This window comes from Macrobrachium nipponense, chromosome 11 (genome assembly GCF_015104395.2).
Source record: "Macrobrachium nipponense isolate FS-2020 chromosome 11, ASM1510439v2, whole genome shotgun sequence".
Lineage (NCBI taxonomy): Eukaryota > Metazoa > Arthropoda > Malacostraca > Decapoda > Palaemonidae > Macrobrachium > Macrobrachium nipponense.
The window spans coordinates 29,406,742-29,422,975 of NC_061087.1; the positions used below are offsets into that span (position 1 = coordinate 29,406,742).

At 41.1% G+C, this 16,234-nt stretch overlaps 2 protein-coding genes across 2 annotated transcripts in view; both read right to left on the reverse strand.

Annotated features, from left to right (window-relative positions):
- Positions 1-2,047: 2,047 nt before the first annotated feature.
- LOC135201647 (uncharacterized) lies at positions 2,048-9,819 on the reverse strand. Its single transcript, XM_064230785.1, has 4 exons — positions 9,606-9,819; positions 4,968-5,044; positions 3,814-4,095; positions 2,048-3,102 (listed from the first exon to the last, which is right to left on the reverse strand). The coding sequence occupies exons 2-4, from the start codon at positions 5,019-5,021 to the stop codon at positions 2,272-2,274; spliced, it is 1,167 nt and encodes a 388-aa protein (XP_064086855.1). The 5' UTR covers positions 5,022-5,044; positions 9,606-9,819; the 3' UTR covers positions 2,048-2,271.
- Positions 9,820-12,406: 2,587 nt separating this feature from the next.
- LOC135201707 (uncharacterized) overlaps positions 12,407-16,234 on the reverse strand; it is an 8,379-nt gene continuing 4,551 nt past the window's right edge. Inside the window, exons 2-4 of the mRNA XM_064230913.1 lie at positions 13,877-13,942; positions 13,335-13,619; positions 12,407-13,226 (exon numbers count right to left, since the gene is read on the reverse strand). Of these exons, the coding sequence (XP_064086983.1) occupies positions 12,426-13,226; positions 13,335-13,619; positions 13,877-13,930 (1,140 nt within the window). The 5' untranslated portion in view covers positions 13,931-13,942 and the 3' untranslated portion in view covers positions 12,407-12,425. The remainder of the gene's footprint in view (positions 13,227-13,334; positions 13,620-13,876; positions 13,943-16,234) is intronic.

The following is a 16,234-nucleotide window of genomic DNA, read 5'->3' on the forward strand; positions in this document are numbered from 1 at the left end:
TTCTCAGACCACCACATCGTTCCCAAAATTTGAGCCATGTACAACAAAACAACTGAAGTCTGCCTGTTTTCTGTTAACAGCCCTGAACAATTCTCACAACTGAAGTCTTGCAGAAATGTGTCTTCTCGGTAGTAGTTACTTGACCACCTGGCAGGTTAACAGCTAGAAACCACAGGAAATGACACAGCTTCTTCTGTCTTATTAGCCTTTTTGCAGTAGTTCTTACAGTTTTGCCATGACCATTTATATTTACAGTGCTGGCTGTTGTAATTTATAGCATATAAGAACCTCCCTTGTATTCAAATCACCTCCGAAGGGAAGTAGTGTCGTCAGTTCATCTCACATAGTTCACTGCAGGCTTCACTTTGGTTTCTTTAGGTGCGTCCACACGGTCGAACAATGTCCGACGGACAAACATTGTTACCAATTTCCACCGGTCATTGTCTTGTGAGCAGAGTAAAAGCAGTGGTATACAACCTTTTCTGGTACCTCTTTTTGTTGAAAGATCTACTTCCATCGTTTCAGCGCTTATGACGTCATCCTGCTTCGCCTACGATATGGTAACAATGTTTGTCCGCTGGACATTGTTTGACCGTGTGGACGCACCTTTTGCAACATTCCTTCAGCCCAAAGCTGCAACCTTCATTCCCTTTACTATACCACGGTTGATATTGTCTTTCTTGCATCTTACTTTCCACCTTTTCCCAACAATATTTTCCTAGTGCAACAGTGAGGTTTTCCTCATGATACACCCTTTTAAACCTTTTTAGTATCAATTTCCCTTTCAGCACTGAATGACCTCATGGGTCCCAATACTTGGTCTTTGCCCAAAATTTTATATTTCACCCATTCATAATCACCAGAAGACTCGAGCGGCTTGCAACAAAAACGAGTATGATTCTTAATTCTGCGATTTTCAAATCGCTGCTGATTAGTAGTACTGACTGGATCTGCAAGTTCAGTTGATTTGATCAGCACGTTCTGCCATTCCATTCTCTGTAACCTTAGCCTGGTTTAACCATGTTGATGTTCATCCATCATTACTCATTTGCCATGTCTTGGTGTGTGAAACAAAGCTTAAATTAGACAAGTGTGAGCACCAAGCAATTAAAGGAGTCTCTGTAAGCAGTCGCAAAGGTTACTCTTGGAATACTGTTGAGCGCTCAGAGCGGACTCATGCAATTTATACCAATACTTCAGAACGAAAAACCAAGTTTCCCCAAGATGGAAGAACTTGAACAAAGATGTTTTGTAAGTTTTCATAAAGATACCTGATAAGATTTCAAGGTTGCAGAGTGCAGACCTAATTACATAGATCAGTATCCAGAACAGAAATCTAGAGAAGTTTTCTCTTATGGGCCACGATTTTAAATTTTCCCGCAAAAATAGCCTTATTATATCAGTTTCTGCAATGTTGGCCAGAATGGATGGAATTTTCAAAATCTTTACGCTGGCTCAGTAAATTAGAAGTATAATATAATATACAGTATCCATCCATTCAGGCCATTATTCCAGAAACTGATATAAGGCTATTTGAGTGAGAAAATTTTATATACAGTATACATATGCAACATTAAGATTTTGCTGTTATCGTGTTCACGACATCCACTGAGTGGTAAGATGGCGGCAATCTAGCCGTCATTAACTTTAGGGTGTCGATAAAAGTCTGTACATCTCTATTTTTCAATCCCCAATAGATGACTTTAACTCGACTCTAACTTAATTACTTAGTCGAGTCGACTTCAGGAGGTCGTTGACGAAGTATTGTTAGGTAGCGATCGTTGTGTGCAGCATTTCACGAAATACAGACTTCGATAATTTATAGTTTACAGTGTCATTGGTTACTCTGTTGAAATACTACAGTTCACTGCCTAAGTGTGAAAAAAGTGAATAAGACGCGATTTTAAATATTTGAAGGATTCATAATTTATCATACCGTAGGGCATCGCTGGTGTCCACGTCGAAGTCTAGGCTAGGTGAGTAAAGTATCACTTTTCTTTCAGTATCCATTTTTTCATTCCGATACCTTAGGATAAGTAAAACACAATTTTTAGATACTTTGAAATATTTCGTTATACAATATTTGACGAGATTATATTACAGTCAACCGGTTCTGTTTCCTATTATTTATTGTAAAAATAAAGATCGCATTTGCGCCTTGTACATGAAAGATACAGAATAATAGTGAGGAGTTGGTGTAGTCTACTTATTGACGTGTGTGTGTGTGTGTGCTTATAATACTAAAATTTGTTGTATTCAGGGTGCATTACACTACGAATAAACCCTCTCCTTTACTTTGAGATAATTGTTGGCAAACGCCTGAGTTTCCTCATCAAGGATTTTGGAAAGCAGTCTGTCTGCGTTGACGTGACCACCTTGGCTGGCCGCTTTCTGTGCCACGCTGAGGGCGCTGTAGGTGAATATATAATCTGAATTCTTCTGGAACAAAAGCTGTAGGAATTCAAGGTGGCCATTCAATGCAGAGAGACTGAGGACATGATTCACTACCCATTGAGGATAATGCCCTATGTTGTTGAACAGGAACTTTGCAATGAATTCGTTGGTACCCCCAGCTGCAACGATCAGTAAGTTTCCATTCATTGTTGCAGCGTCGTATTCGTTTTCCCTAACGAGTTGAGAGATTTTATCTGTGTTAAATTTAAGAGCAGCTTCAACCAGGTCCTTATCGAAGGTCACTTCCTCTGGCATCATCTCAAGCAACTTTGCAACTACCTTCCATTCCAACTCACGAGCCGATTTGGACAAGAAACGTAAAATGCTCATCGTCCTGCCTCTAAATTTAACCTTCAGTACTTCGAGTATGACTTCCCAGTAGTCTCGTTCAACAGCTTTGTTGAGAAACTGCTCAATACTATCACTGTCGTAGTGACTGCAATAGTTAAGTGACCGAACCCCAATATCCCATTGCATTCCTTGGACTGCTAGAGGGAAAATGTAGTTCGCCTCCTCAGGGCTCAAGTTTTCACGGGAGTCTTTTCGGAACACTATAAGTCTTTTGGCTATGTTCCAGTTGCCCTTCTCTGCTGCTATCATGATAGCAGACAGGTCGTTATCCTTGCTTCCAATCGTATCGATGCGGCACTGGAAAAGAAAATGCAAGTAGGAAACATATCAGGAAACAGTTGTACTGCTTTCTTGAAAGATGAATCAAGGTTAAGCCCAACTACCGCCTAGCCGTAGCATTTTTCTGCAGTCTTCAATATATATATATATATATATATATATATATAGATATATATATATATATATATATATATATATATATGTTACAGCATTTCATGTGATGAACATAGGCGTAACTGCGGGGACCACGACCCCCACCCCCCTAATTTTGAGATCATGAAGCTTGTAGTAAAAGTCTAAGCTTATTATTATTATTATTATTATTATTATTATTATTATTATTATTATTATTATTATTATTATTATTATTACTATTAATGTTGCAGTTTTATACTTCAAGTAGTTTTACTTTTCTTTTTCATACGAAGATAAATAAAGTTTTACTATATTAACTGTAAGAAATAAATCTATTTTCTCTTCTATGAAAACGCTATTCACAAGTAGGCTTAAACATTTTAAAACTACCTTAATATCTTAACATATGACTTTAAAAAAAAAAGAATGGGTAGCCTATTATAATTTCTGCATGCCCACCAGTGCCCCATATTCAGTTGTGGCCCGGCCTCCCCACCCCGCAACTAATAGACTCCTAGTCATGTCTATGGTGATGAGTGATTAGATTCCATTATTATTTTTTTTTAGGTCAGAAATAAAGTTGAAGAAACCTACCGACAAATTTGACATCATCAAGGCACTCGCGCATTGATAGTGGCCATTTGCCGCGGCCAACCAGAGGGGCGTGTAGGCCCCTGCGCCGTTATACTCGTGGTAGGTGTTTAGATGGAGATACGAAGACTTCAGTAGTTCCATGAGGACGTTGTATTTCCCGTTCCTGGCGGCGTAAGCGAGTAGAGTCTCCCCCTTGGCGTTGGCGGCGTTGACGTCACCGCCGAGGGAGAGATAGTCCCTGACGCCTCTGGCATCTCCCCGCTCTGCTATTTCCCACACGTTCTGAAATTTGCAGATCTAAAGTTGTGTTTCTTCCTGGTTATGTGGACCTAAGCACTACTTCGGTAGATCTATAGTACTATTCCGCGGCGGCCTAGACTATGGCAGTTGCGGTTTTCTATGCAGTTTTACCTCCTGAACAAGAATTTTAAGTAATATTTATTCGGGTGACTGTAATTAACCCCCAGGGGCCAGTACTAAACACGGCGAAATACATTGGACGCCCCAATCCCTAGTGGATGTCGTATCCGCGGTTACGTTCCTTGCAGTCCGTGCGGAAGTATTCTTCAGAGTTACCACTACTTCCCCACTTGGGCGTGATTTGCTATCTCAGATTTGTTGCCTGGCTCGTGAAAGACAGGCGAATAACGAAAGAAATCATGGCATTGTCAAATCTCTAATGCTTAGATTCAGTGGTATATACCATTTTGTGCAAAAGAGGAATGAAACTGTTGTGATTTGAGAATGCAAGCACTATTATAACAAAGAATTCCCTCGAAACTTTCTACCTCAGGACTGTGCATTAACTTCATGTACTACATACAGTATGTAGCGCAATGTAGAAACAAACGCCCTCCTTCAATACTTTACCAACTTTCAGGTGGCAAAACCTGGGACTGAGTAAGATCAACTTAAACATTAGGAGAATGTGCAGTTGACCCTACGGAAGTTATAAGTTGTAAATATTCCATAGTAAACCTACATTAACTAAACAAAGCTGCATTAAGAACGATGTAAAATTTAAGTATGATGAATCTAAATGAACTAAAATACTAGATTAACCCAGCAGCTAAGTTACCGAAGTAGGCAACTGGGTCTTTTCAAGTAAGTGACGTGTAAATTACTCAATTATCGATCTTGAAGGCAACACCTACCTGGGGAAGTGCGTTCACCTTCGGTTCTGGGCATTTGCAAGCGTTTTGACCCATGGCTGTGGTTGCGTCAGGTGCTCCTGCGAATTGTAACTGAAGGTTAATTACCATTATCGAACGACATAGCTAGAAACAATGAATTGTGATTACGGGTAACGTATTTCTTGAAGAATTTCTAAAAGAATACAGGGTGTCCATAAAGTCACAATACCATTACAAGCAGTAAAGACTTGTAATGATATACTAGGACTTTATGGACACCCTGTATATTTTGGCTTAAAACCATTGTAAAAAAATAAAGTAGCTCACTTGCAAAAAGATGGTGTAATCTTGTTACTACATCGAGACGGTTAAGGTAATCGCAGACGTATCAGGTCTGGGGGGGGGTTGGGGGGGGGGGGGGATGGGGGCGGTGATGTACTCGCAGAGTCAGACGTATCACAAGGGGATGGGGGGAGAGAAGGGGTAGTGACTAGAACTTTTTACGTTAAGCCTAAAACTTTCTTTTTGTGCCTTTGTTTTTTATTAATAATCCCGAGGTATAATGATGAAAGCAACGTAAAGTAATACCTTCAACGAAATTAGAGAGCCCGGGAGAGCTGGTGACTCACGAAATTAGAGAGCCCGGGAGAGCTGGTGACAAACCTAGCCACCTGGGGGGGCAACCAAGTCCTTATGGGTGCCGGTCCCAAGCCCGGATAAATAGGGGGAGGGTTGGTGTCAGGAAGGGCATCCCGGCTGTTTTTTTTTAAAAATCTTTTGTGCCAAAACCAAAAAATGGAATGAGCCGAAATATGGAAAGAGGTAATGCTAGGGCGTACTCCGTAAACGACGCACAGAGACATCGCCCTAACTCTGTGGTAAGGCGAGGCTACTGCATCAGGAGCGGGTGCAGCTAAAGAAGCGAGCTCACATTGGGTTCAGAGTATGTCAGCTAAATGTTGGGTCCATGACTGGGAGAGGTAGAAGAATTGGCTGACTTGATGAGAGAAAAGAAAGTAGATGTTGTGTGTGTGCAAGAAAACGCGGTGGAAAGGAAATAAAGCTAAAGAGTTGGGAGATGGATATAAGCTATATTATAGTGGAGCAAATAAACAAGGTAGAAATGGAGTTGGCATAGTACTGTCTAGTGAACTAAAGAACTCGGTAATAGAAGTGCATAGAAAGAATGACCGTATCATCAGATTGAAGATATGTTATGGAGGAGAGATTCTGAATATTATAAGCGCATATGCACCACAAGTTGGTTGCACAGAAGAAGAGAAGGGAAATTTCTGGAGAGACATGGATGGAATAATGCAAGAACTGGAAGAGCATGAGAGGGTGATAGTTGGGGCAGATTTGAATGGCCATGTCGGAAGTGAAAATGAGGCGATTGGGCGGGTGCATGGGGGCCATGGAATTGGGGAGAGAAACCCAGAAGGAGAGAGTGTAGTGGACTTTGTCTGTCATTCGACATGGCAATAGTAAACACATTTTTTGAGAAGAAAAGGGAACACCTAATAACTATAGGAGTGGGGAAGATTCTCCCAGATAGACTATTTCTTGTATAAAAGGATAAATCTGGTGGAGGTCAAGAACTGCCAAAGTTATTGCCAGGCGAGCCATGTAGCCCCCCAACACAGGCTGCTATGTATGGACTTGAAGTTGAAAAGGGAAAGAAAAACCAAAGCTAAAGGATAAGGAAAATTAAATGGTACGAATTACAGAAGGAAGGGGATAAGAAGAGAGAGTTTAAGAGGAGGGTTTTGGAGGATATTGATATAGGGATTGAAGATGTTCAAGATGGTGGGCACGAAATTGCAGCAGTAATAAGAAGGCATGGAAAGGAGCTGCTAGGAGAGACATCTGGTATCATATGGGAAGAAAAGGATAGTTGGTGGTGGGATGAAGACATTGAGAAAGTAGTAAAAGATAAGAAGGAGGCAAAGAAAAGATGGGAAGAGTCACAGTCAGTGGAAGACAGAAATAGGTACAGAGAGAAAAACAAGGTGGTGAAAAAGGTGGTAGCCCAAGCTAAAGCAAAGTCGTATGATGATGTGTATAATGAGCTGGGGACAAAGGAAGGATTAAAGAAGATGATGAAGCTATCAAAGGCTAGAAATAAGAGCACCAAAGATATAACACACATCAAACAAATAAAGAATCAAGAGGGTGTAGTGCTTTTTTTTTTTAATTAGAAAAGGAGGAAGACATTGTGAAGAGATGGAAAGAATATTTCGAACAGTTGTTAAATGAAGAAAATAATAGACTAATAAGAGAGGGATGGGCAAGTGAACATTGGCATGGTAATGAGGTTTTCTTAGGCAAGAGGTACTAAATGCACTGAAGAAGATGAAGAATGGGAAGGCAACCGGACCAGACATAAATCCCGGTGGAGGCATGGAAAGCATTAGGAGATGAAGGAGTGGATATACTGTACGATCTTATGATAAAGATCCTTGAACAGGAAAAGATACCAAATGAGTGGCGTGGGAGTATATTGATCCCAATTTATTTTTAAAGGGAAAGGCGATGTCCAAGAGTGTGGTAATTATAGGGACATTAAATTGATGTCCCACACTTTGAAGATACTGGAAAGGATGATAGATGCTGACTGAGAGAAGAAGTACAAATAGGTAAAGAGCAGATGGGATTTATGAAGGGAAGGGGAACAACAGATGGTATATTTTGTCTGAGGCAAATAATGGAGAAATTAGGGGAAAGACAAAGGGACCTACATATGGTATTCATTGACCTTGAAAAGGCTTATGACAGAGTCCCGAGACAAGAGGTATGGAGGAGCCTGAGGGAGAAGATGGTGCCAGAGAAGTATGTGCGATTGATACAAGAGATGTACCGGAATGTATTTACCAGAGTGAGGAGCAGTGTTGGGGAGACAGAAGGTTTTGAGGTGAGAGTAGGATTACACCAGGGGTCGGCTCTGAGCCCATTTATCTTTAACATAGTGATGGATGTTATAATAGAGGAAGTAAGGGAGACAGTACCATGGAACATATTGTATGCGGATGATATTGTTCTGTGTGCAGAGAGCAGGGAAGATCTGGAAGTGAAATTGGAAAGATGGAGACAAGTACTGGAGGACAGAGGAATGAGAATAAGTAGATCCAAGACAGAATATATGTGTACCACCACTGAGGGGGATGATAGAGAAAGTATTCAGCTTGGTGGAGAGCAAATAAGGAGAGTTGATAAGTTTTTAAGTATTTGGGATCTTTTGTTAACGCTGGAGGAAGTATGGAAGAAGAAGTAAAACATCGGGTACAGGCAGGCTGGAACAACTGGAGAGCGGCCTCGGGAGTTCTTTGTGACAAAAGAGTGCCGCTTAGGTTAAAAGGAAAATTTCACAAGACGGTGGTAAGAACAGCAATGCTGTAATGGTACGGAAAACAGCAAGCATGAGAAAAGCAGAGCAGAAGAAGATGGATGTGGCAGAAATGAGAATGCTTAGGTGGATGTCTGGGGTAACAAGAGTGGATAGGATCAGAAATGACTACATAAGGGGGTCAACTAAGGTGGTGGAAGTATCAAAGAAAGTGCAGGAGGGGAGGCTGAGATGGTATGGACACCTGTTGAGGAGAGATGAGGACCACGCTGGGAGACATACTATGGGAGTGGAGGTGCAAGGAAGAAGAAAGAGAGGGAGACCAAGAAAGAGATGGAAGGACTGTGTGAGAGGAGATTTACATGAGAAGGGAATTGATGAGGCAGAAGTGCAAGATAGAAATAGATGGAAACGGCTCATCCGAAACGGCGAAACCCCATATATAAAAAAATGGGAAAAAGCTGGGAAGAAGAAGAAGAAGAGGAGAGCTGGTGACAACAATTATCGTATGTCTGGCAACGGGGAACCAAGCAAACAGATAACAGATTCATTCGACTGGCATTTATTTCGTGATTGCAAACACTTCCAAAAACACCTCACTACCTTCAGTTTAGCTGTCAAGGTAATCGAAGTTTGCAGCGGACATTGGTCAAGATGTTTTTCCATGACATTCACTTAATAAATAATAAATAAAACTTGCATTGTGTGGCAATTCACGCGTCAGTAGGCTGGTGATTCATGAATGCAGACACTACGTGATCTCGGATAAATGTTTGTATCTGCGCCCACGTCTCTCTCTCTCTCTCTCATAATGTATGTGTGTGTGTGTGTAGTATAACTGAATCACGAAAATATGGAAAAAGCGATGAATCTAAAAATAAAAAATAAATTCCTTCGTAGAATATATATATATATATATATATATATATATATATATATATATATATATATATTATATATATATATATATATATATATATATATATATATATATATATATGTGTGTGTGTGTGTGTGTGTGTGTGTAAAAAATATATTTTTCCTTCAGAAATACTACACATACATTTAGTAAGTTACGCAAACACTTCGCATTCCGTCATTAACTCGTTCTAAAACTCGAGGCTTGTGTCAAATAAAAACAAAAAATTACTGAGAAACTCTATAACCCCACATACACTAATACGATATATAATATAATATATATATATATATATATATATATATATATACATATACATACATACATACATACATACATACATACATACATATATATATATATAGTATATATATATATATATATATAGACAACTTACCTTGGGACAACTCTGAACAAGTATCAAGGGAAAGTAGTATGTAGATCACAATGAGAATTCAACGCCTACACTCGAGCGGGAACCGTTACTACAGACGAAGTCACCGAATCTTGCCAACCTCTGAAAGGCACTGCAGTCCTTGCAAGGCTTGCAATCACTACGTATGCAAGAGCCCAGGAGTCTTTTGCATGCATGAGTAATCCTCGTATGATACGCGTATCCGTAAGGACACGTAGCTATTGAAGAAAAAAAAATACATGTGCCACCCCTCCAGCCCGTCGGATGTTTCGTGTAAAGTGTTATAAGCTAGATATTATTATTATAAGGATATGACTCAAGTTATATTTATGCAAAGAAAGAGGAGGGTGGGAAGAAAATACTTTTTCTTAATTAATGCGCAGTTCGTTGAAATGGGAGTGTGGGGGGGGGGGGGGGCGCCGGGTGTTTATCTACAGGATGTTAATTATCTAGTTTGAAAGCTTCTTCTCCCCCACCCCACCAACTTTATAAGTTTCACCTTGGATTACTTAAAATCGTACGTATGGAGTGGAACACGTTAACAGGCTCTGTGACGTCGCTACTTTCAAAACGTATTTGTAATTCTCTCTCTCTCTCTCTCTTCTGGGCAACGTAATTGCATGTCAAGTTAACACGTCTAGCCCACGACGGAGCGACCATTTAAATTCGAATCTCGTACGGGTGGAGACAGGGGAAAGATGGGCGGTGTCTCTGATGAAAATCACCCCCGCACCATGACACACATGCACGAGTCCTTATCTTCTGAGAAGTGAATCTGTCCATTTTCCTAGTTGTTATGAAATATACGACATCTACTAGATTTTGAAGGCCGTCACATATATTTTGCGGGACGCATTTCGCAATCACATGTCACCAACTGTCTGAAGGAAGGCCACAACCCCACAGAGTTTATGTAGTTTTGGTTGACTCATACAAAAAGTTGGGAAAAGAAAGCATGAAGGACAGTTGCCAGATGAATAACCACTCCGGATTAGGTGTTCATGAACTCCGACTTGTCGCTACTGGCTCAGGCTGTGTAAAATGAGAGATTTAGCCCATCGAGTAGAACGCTGTAAAGCACGTTTTTGTTTTGCCTAGGAAATGATAAAGAAGCTCGTCTTTGTTTCATTTGTTGCTCCTTTTAGGCTTTGTTCACTTGCTCGATCTAGTACGACTAGGCTTTTGTTCTCTCGCTCGGTCTAGTTGTACTGCGTTACTGAGTATGTTTAAAACTTTTGTTTCACCACAAGTCAAGTGTCTTTTGTCTCCATCGGTCTTAAATCAGCGTAGGCCTATACTTGTCCGATAGACAAAATGATCTTTGAAAACCATACAGTGGCTATCTTCTGCTTATCATTCAGTTGTATAACAAGGCTTCTTTTTAGACTTAGTAGACAAACACGATCTACAGTCTGGTGAGATTCAGCTGGGTTTAAAATACTTTAGTGATCTTGTGAATGCTCATTCATAGAGTGCTTGTTAAAAGTTCTTCATTTTCAGGAAAGTGACTTAGATTATTATATTGCGGAGTTTGTGGCCTTCAGGGGCGAGATAGTCTCCATTCGTATAACGAAGTCACGGAAATTTATTAGCTCAGTAGACTTAATATATATCTAATTTGATGATAGGAGTGTTTAGGACAGGGGTTTCTGACAGCGGGTATCCATACCCATTGGGGTTATGAGAACCACATGGCTGGGGTATGGGGCACGACCTCTGGGTATTTGTATATATTTGATTTTAATGTGTCAAGCAGGGTCGTTCCTAGACATTTTGGGGGCCCCTCTTAGGGGTTGGGAGGCGAGCGAAGCGAGCCAAAGCAGGGGGTGGGGGGCCACTGTAAGCACTCCCGGTAAAATATTTAGAAGGGAAATTGTAGGATCATTTTAAAGGCAGTTGTAAATGCAAATTTGAGACTTAGCTATATATTATTCACAATTCTCTCCCTCTCCCCCACATGACACTGACACCTCGTGCCCAATTCCCGTTACCCAGGGCTGGCCCAAGCACCCTTCAGTGGGGCCACCGGCTCCCTGGGTCAAGCAGAAGGTAAGATTCATTAAATCATTTGAATGTGTATTATCTGGGCAAATGGGGCCATAATGGGGGCCCCTCAGAGGATAATTAGGACCCCGGTAATCAATTGCCTTAGATCGGCTCTGCCCTCACCCCAATCAATGGGCTCCAGGATTAGGAGGGGCTCCCGGGAGCGCCCTATTTCTCTTACATAACATTTTTGTTACATTTTTATTCACAAAATCGGAAATTGGGTCCAAATATAAATGGGGCTCTTGATCATTTTGGGGCCACTGGATTTAGCTTGTCCTGTCATAGCAGCAGTGGTTAAATTTTGCATTTTGGGGACCGGGGGCCGATTTAAAACAACCCCCCCTCCGCACCCACCCCCCTCAGGAACGCCACTGGTGTCAATGTATATATGGGTAAATTTTTCTTGTTTTTTATTCTTAGCTATTCATACCAAAAGTATGTATTAAACTAAGTATATTAAGTTACACTGCCAACAAATAGGACTTGAGTGAACGTCAGCAAAGGGGTATGGAATATTGGGCAATTTATTGGGGGTCTGGAGTCACCAAAAGCTAAAGAACCCCTGGTTTAAGACATTATAAATATCGCATTTCCTACGAAACAGCCACTGAATAAATCATTACTGATGGATTGCATTATCTAATCATAATATTTTTAAGTTAACTAGGATGGTAGTTTTCTGCATCGAATTTTAGACCTATGGCATTTTAGGAAGTGTATATTGAAATGCTGCATTAAGTGAAAATTCGTAATTTATTTCGTTTTTACATAATTAAGGGCACAGAGCTCTGCTTCTGTGTCCAAAATTTTCGAGAGGATTCTGTCCGCGTTCACGTAGCCCCCCTGACTGGCCGCCCTCTGAGCTCTGCTGAGGGTGTGGTACGAGAATTTGTGCTTAGGCTTCCCCGCGAAGATCTGCTGCAGGAATTCAAGGCGGCCGTTCATCGCCGAGAGGTACAGGGCGCTCTCGACTGCGTACTGGCTGTAAGACGTCAGGTTACAGACGAGGCCTGCGATGACGTCGTTCGTCCCTCCCGCCGCTATGACCATCAGATTTCCGTTGTGCGTCGCGAGGTCGAAATGATTATCCTTCAGCTGCCTGGCCACTTCTGCGTCCAGTTCGTTGAGGGCTGCCTCGACCAGAGGCCTGTCGAAGGAAGCCTGGATAGGCAGGAGCTTCATCAGGAGCGTGACTTTGTCCCACCTCCTTCCCCCGACAGCCTTCGACAGCGCCTCGTTTATGCTGTCGCTCTTGTGCCGGAAGTTGACCTTCAAGATGGCGCAGAGTACGTCCCACTCGTCTTCCGCCAAGGCCTGCTGGAAGAACTGAATCAGGGTATCCATGTCGAAGTGGCTGCAGTTAGCCAGCGCCCTAACGCCAGCCGTCCACTGCGTTTCTCTCGCCGCGCGCGGGAAAATGTAGTTGGCCTCCTCAGGACTCAGTGTCTCGCGTATTTTGAGAAACTCGTCGACCACGGCCCAGTGGCGTCTCTCTGCTGCTATCATGATTGCAGACAAGTCTTCCGTTTTGCTGCCGATCAGGTCAACGCGACACTGCAAGGGGGGGACATAAAAATAGTAGTTGAAATTACCATATACCCTGTGGCTTTGATTTCAATTAAAGAAATTAAGAAAACTGCGAGAACTCCAACGACAGCGTACCTGCAAGTTCGACTTGGCGAGAAGCTGAACGCACTCTAGGTGTCCGTTAGCAGACGCCAGCCACAGGGGAGTGTAAGACCCGCCCCCTCCGTCGATCTTGTGGTACGTGTTGAGATGGATGAAAGGAAATTTGAGGAGTGCGTCCAGGAGCGAACTTCTCCCGTGCTTGGCAGCCGTTGAGAGCAACGTGTCTCCTTGTTCCGTGGCCACGTTCACCTTCTTTCCGTTGCCAAGCCACGCTGTGACTTTCTCCGTCTCCCCAAGAACGGCTGCTTTCAGTACCTCCTGGAAAGGTTGACCTAGACTTAACAAATGAGGCACGACCCCTGCAAAGTATAACTCAGGAGAATTAATCCTGTAGGTAACATATAAAACTTTGGTACTATGCTTTATGTAGAATATAATCCTTGCTCTAAACTAAACTGTGCAGAGTAAGCAGGCAGTGAACTTAAGTTATGGTCAAGTGCACCAGAACATGTTCTCTTGTTTCTCTGTCTGTCTGTCAGTTTGTCTGTCTCTCACTTAAGAATTGCCAAACTTACATGAGGAAGAAGCGACCTCTCTGGTTCAGGGCACTTACAGGATGACTGTCCCATTATTTGCGTGGTCTGAAAAAATATATGTATACATATTTAGAAGGGAAACCGTACAATAATATGCATATTACTCATTTTCCAAATGAGTAATGTACCTCACAAGTATCAGCGCTTGGCCTTTGGCCTGAATTTCATATACCATCCCAGTCCATATTCTTGGATGCACACCTAATCAGATTGAGCCTTTTGTCCTAAAAGAATAAAGAAGAAAACAACGATTAGAGATTCAAAGAGGATATGGCAGGTACAGGAGAAATTAATAAGTGAATACATTATTAGAGAAAAAATGAAGGAAGATGGCATTAGAATAAAGGAGATAGCAGCTGAAATAAAATCCAAAGGGTGAGTAAATGGAGCAGCCTTTTGGGACTTCAAGAAAAAACTTGACGGCACGAAACCAAATAATGTGGTGGCAGTAAGAAGCAAGGAAGGGAAAGTAATAGAAAATGTTGAAGAAATTAAAAGAGAATATGAACAATACTATAAAGATCTATTCATTTTAGATAAACCTAAAGATGAAATCAGTAGGCTAGCAGATGAAATTAACCTCCAGTACCAGAAACGGATGTCCATAAGTGGGACAGGAAAAACGGAAAAAATCCAAAAGTCAAGAATTCAAGATGTGGAAAAAGCAGTAAAGAACCTGAAGAATAAATACACCACCGACTGTCAAGATATAAATAATATAATTATAAAAAGTTTGGGTACACAAATGACTGAAAGTCTGGCACTCTTAATTGGAGACATTGAAGAGGAGTTAAACACTCCGGATGAATGGGAGAATATGAAAATATTATCACTGCATAAAAAAGGAAGCAAACTGGAATTAGAAAACAAGAAAGGGATATTCATTTCGAGTAACATAAGCAAGGTATTTGAAAAAGTGAGGATGGAAATAACGAAGGATGAGTTAAACCAGAAGATAAACCGGTTCCAATGTGGCGGCATAGAGGGAAGATCCACAGTTGATCACCTGCTAGCCTTAAACGCAGTGATTGACTACAACTCACTGTTAGGAGCCCCAACGTACATTTTTATATTTTTGGTTTTTTTTTTTGGGGATGCGTATAAAATGCTTTGACAAACTGGATCTGAAGGACTGCATCAAAGAGATAGGGAAAATGATAGGATGGAAAGATGCATGGTTGATAAGAAAAATGAATGAAAATGGCAAAAGCAAGTGCATCAAGATGCCCAGCGGGAGAAACTGACACAATTGACATAACAGAAATGTGAGGCAAGGTACAATTTTTGGCCCAAAGCTATGCAGCATAGTGACTGACAGAGTAAATGATTTAAGCAGGAAGAATGTAACACCTCCATAAGAAACGTAGCAATAGAGTCCCCTCCGTAATATTTGTTGATGACATAATGTTCCCCACAAGCAGGAAAGAAGGAGTAGAAATGGCAATTGGCAACTGCCGTAGCCTAGAGCAGCTTAAGAAATTTAAGTAAGTCAGCAGTGCTAGTAATAGATAAAAAAGCAAAGAAATCAGATGTACAAATAAAAACAGAACTTAAAAATGGCCCAATTAGTAACGTGAAAGAATATAAGTACTTAGGAGAATGGTACACACTGAATGGTTCAAAGGAAGCAAGTATTAAAACGAGAAATCAAAAGGTTGAGTACCTACTAAGAGAAATCAGAAGATATGGGGATGTTAACAAAGTAGGAAACATGGAACTAGAAGTAAGGAAAAAGATCTATGAAACAGTAGTAGTACCAACCTTATTTGCCAACATAGAGACGTGGAGTAACGTAACGGAAAATGAATTAAAAGCGCTATAGAAAATGCAATATAGGATCCTCCGAGGAATGTATGAACAACCTAAGGGCACGCCGTATTGGGGAATTATAGCCGAGTCCGGCATATGGCCAGTAGCCAACAGAATTGAGTATAAGAAGTTAAACGCTTTTTCCACAACATAATAAATTCGGAGGAGAAAAAGATTAGTAAAAGAAATAGTTGAAGATCCCAGTTAAGAGCCCCATATGGGCAATGTTGGACAAAAAGTGTGGTGAACATATGCACCAAATATGATATAGAAATTAATGGACTAAGAGAATATCCCAAAGCAGCACTGAAAAAGGAAATAAAGAAAAAAATTAATCAAGATATCCAAGTGACTTTGAGAGAAAAGAGAAAAGAAATGAAGAAGCTGGGATTCATAGACGACTTCGACGAAAACAAGTACATAAGGGAACTGGAAACAAAGGATGCGTGTATCATTATGAAAGCCAGACTGAATATGTTGAACTTAAAGGCTAACTTCCGGGGCAAATTTAATGACGAGGTCTGTGAA